Source organism: Ictalurus punctatus, chromosome 12, assembly GCF_001660625.3.
Source record: "Ictalurus punctatus breed USDA103 chromosome 12, Coco_2.0, whole genome shotgun sequence".
Taxonomy (NCBI): domain Eukaryota; kingdom Metazoa; phylum Chordata; class Actinopteri; order Siluriformes; family Ictaluridae; genus Ictalurus; species Ictalurus punctatus.
In genome coordinates, this window is record NC_030427.2 from 3,170,974 (window position 1) to 3,174,397 (window position 3,424).

Consider the following 3,424-nt stretch of genomic DNA (forward strand, 5'->3'; position numbering starts at 1 on the left):
CTTTCCTTTTTTCTTTATCTGTCTCTCTTCCTCTTCTTTTCCACGGTTTCTCCTGCTTTTTAGCAATTGTGTCCTACCTTTTTTTATTCCTCTACTATGATTTCTTTCTCTTTCGTATTTATTATTTTTATTGTTCCTTTTTTGCTCTTTCTTTCTCTCCAATATTTTTTACGTTTCTTTTCACGTTTTTTTGTTTCAAACTTTTTCTGTCAATCCCTCATGTAGTATGTTTGTCTTTCACTTTTTCCCTCTTGCTTTCTGCATTTTATTCTTTCTGTTAATCTTCATTCATCTCTCATTCTCTATCATCTCTCTCTCTCACACACGCATATTCTCTCTCTCCCATCCTCTCACACACACACACATTTTCTCTCTATCAGTCTCTCTCTCCCATCCTCTCTCACCCTCTTCTCTGTCTCTCCTTTTCCTTTACTCTTTGTCATTATTTTATGTCCTTTTTCCTAATCCATGTTTTTTTTCTTGTTTGATTGTAGTGTAATTGAACCTGGTGTGTTTATAGTATTATCCGAGAGTCTATTGCTGTGGATCTGCTGGTATTAATGCTGCACTCCGTTGTACTCGAGCTCTGAAAGTACAGAACCAGTTTTCCGGCGTTCCGATCTAAAGGCGTTCTGGCTCAGAAATACTGGTGGATCTCTGACAAGGTCATATTTGAGTTTGATAAACATATTAATAAGACTTACATGAATTATTCCTGTGATGCACAGAGAGAAATAATGTATAATCGTCATCCCCTGTCTTCAACTTTGTTCGTAAATATGATCGTTACAGTGATTTTATCAAATTAGTGAAATTGGGCTAAAATCAGCAGAATTACGTCACAAACCTAAATTATGACACAAAGCTACATGTCAACAAAGTTGAGTTTCATCACGTAGAAAATAAGTGAAGGGAATTCTGTTTAGCGTTGACCACATGAGCACCGCCATGTCATTGTGATCTCAGGTATGTGTACGTGTGTGTGTGAGAGCTCTCAGGACTGTTCTATCGCACGTCTCCATGAGGGACGTTGTGGTTTTACGAGTTTCAGTACAACGGCTTGCAGCATAGAGAGTAAGCAAAAGGCAAATTCAGTAGTTTGACTGCTTCAGAGTGGTTAATTTGATTCTTGAGAACAAAAGGATGCTGATGAAGGGAGAGGTTTATTGTACGTCTCAGACGTTGGCAGGAGGTGTGAGGTAGCCTCTGGTGCTCCGTGAGCTCTGAGGGACTCTGTAGGGATCGTCTCGGGGAGCAGCGTACTCTGCCATGTTGGGTAAACCAGACAGCACACAGCAGCTCAGAGCATGGCAAGAAATCCCCATGTTTTCAATTGCATGCCATTCAGAAGTCTGCTCATCATAACACTCCACTTCATCTATGATGGTAGTGCTGTTCTCTCCTCCAACAACGAACAGGAGATCGTCCAGCACCTCAATGCTGAAGTGGCTGCGTTGGTTGTTCATGGCTGGACCTGGTGTCCACACGTTGGTCTGAGGATTATACACCTCTACATCGCTTAGGTGATTAACACCATCATTTCCCCCGACAGCGTAAACCCATCCTCCATACGCCACCACGCCCAGTCCACACCTTCTGATCATCATGGGGGTGATGAGGGTCCACACTCTCGTCTGAGGACTGTAATACTCCCCCGTGAACAAACACCCGAAAATGTCATACCCTCCACATATGTACACTTTGCCATTCAGTACTGTAGCGCTAGAGCTGCTCCTTCGTCCGTGCATTGGCGCAATCATGCACCACCGATCATTCTCAGGTTCATATCGCTCTACCGTATTCAGATGTTCGAAGCCATTAAATCCTCCCATTGCATAGATACGACTGTCCAGCACACACACGCTCACGTCACACCGGCAATAGTGCATGGAGTGCACCTGAGCCCAGATTCTGGTGATGGGGTCAAACCTTCTCTCACTGTCGATTCCTCCGATGCAGTACACGAAGCCGTTTAGATACACCGTCCCGTGATGGGCAGACGGTGGACTCTCATCGGAGCACGTGACGCATACCCAGCGTGCCGCTCGCGTATCATACGCTTTTATGGCATTGGTGCGATTCCTTTGGTACCAGCCACCGATGGCCAGCAGAACAGCGCTGGGCAGGCGGAGTCTCGTGAGATCAGAGCTGAGAGAAAGGCTTGGGTTGAGGTCATCAATGCCCATCAGAATGCTGGTGACGATCGGCTTACATGTCATGTCGTCCATCACTAAAACGTTGTTGCTCACATTGTTCATTAGGTAATCGTGCGTCAGTAGCCCCAGACGCACCTTGGGCAGTAACACTCCTATGTGTGCTTTCCGTTTCCATGGCGCATGTTTGATCCACTGTAAGACGGCTTCAAACACCACGCTCTCCTGTTTCACGTTCAGTTCATCCTTCTCGATGATCTCGCTCAACTGCACGACCGTCAGGTCCAGGAAGTCCACAGAGAGGCGCACCATCTCCTCAAAGTTGTGCAAGATAAACCGGAAGGCCTGCTGCTTCAACTTCTCGCAGAAGTAGGAGTGAGCAAAACGCCAGAGGTTAATGCAGTTCTCAGGACACAGCTGAGCCTTCAGGAACGCGCAGCACTCGTTCACCAGGCTGCTCACCAACAGATAATCAGCAGCGATCAGCAGCTTACACACGTTTTTCTCTGTGATGTTAACACGTCTTATATACGCGTACTCCACGACCAGCTCCATTATCTCGGTGGAAACGTTAGGGATGCTGTACCTGAGCTTATCAGGAGGGTACCAGCCCTTGGTAAAGAGAACCATGAAGTATGGGCTGCAGCTGCACAGGATGTTCTTGTGCACGTGGAACTCGGCGCCATCCACCATGATGACTACATCACAGAGCTTCTTCTCTAACCGCAGCTCATTGATGATGTTGCAAGACATCCCGTCCACCTTCCTCTGCATTCCCTTCTCTTCTTCCTGTTTACTTATTTTCTGTCCAGTTTTTATGCAAGTCAGAGCTACTGAATGTACAACTTTCATCTGAATGTGGATTGTGCTGATGCAGATCAGCTTTTCATCTCGCAATGTTCTGATTCCAAGGTTCCAATTCTAATTCTGTAACCACTGATATATACAGGATGCAGTGAACCTGACAGAAACCTGCAGTTCAGGATCAGTCTCTGTGAAATGCTTTAAAAACAGCTATAATCCTGCGCATGTCCAAATGCACACGTCCAGCATAAAGAACCGTTTATTTTCCTGGAAAAAACCCACCTCCCAGGGTGAATTTCCCAAATGGAATTAATTCTACATTAAATGATTAAATTTGATGATGATGAAATAGTTAATAATGGCTGTATATTTATTTATTTGTTTGTTTGTTTAATAGCTTTATAGATGGAGAGAGATGTATGTTTATACTGAAACATTAATTTCCAGCGTTTTGTTGAGGAAAGTAA

At 44.7% G+C, this 3,424-nt stretch overlaps 1 protein-coding gene across 1 annotated transcript; it reads right to left on the minus strand.

Moving 5' to 3' along the window:
• Positions 1-1,175: 1,175 nt before the first annotated feature.
• Positions 1,176-3,129, minus strand: LOC128634212 (kelch-like protein 10). The gene has a single exon (XM_053684499.1). It carries the CDS (start codon positions 3,003-3,005, stop codon positions 1,176-1,178), a length of 1,830 nt encoding a protein of 609 aa, XP_053540474.1. The 5' UTR covers positions 3,006-3,129.
• Positions 3,130-3,424: the final 295 nt, after the last annotated feature.

Bases quoted from the DNA above. Each gene is read 5' to 3' on its own strand.
- LOC128634212 (XM_053684499.1), bottom strand. From the start codon at position 3,005: ATGAAAGTTGTACATTCAGTAGCTCTGACTTGCATAAAAACTGGACAG.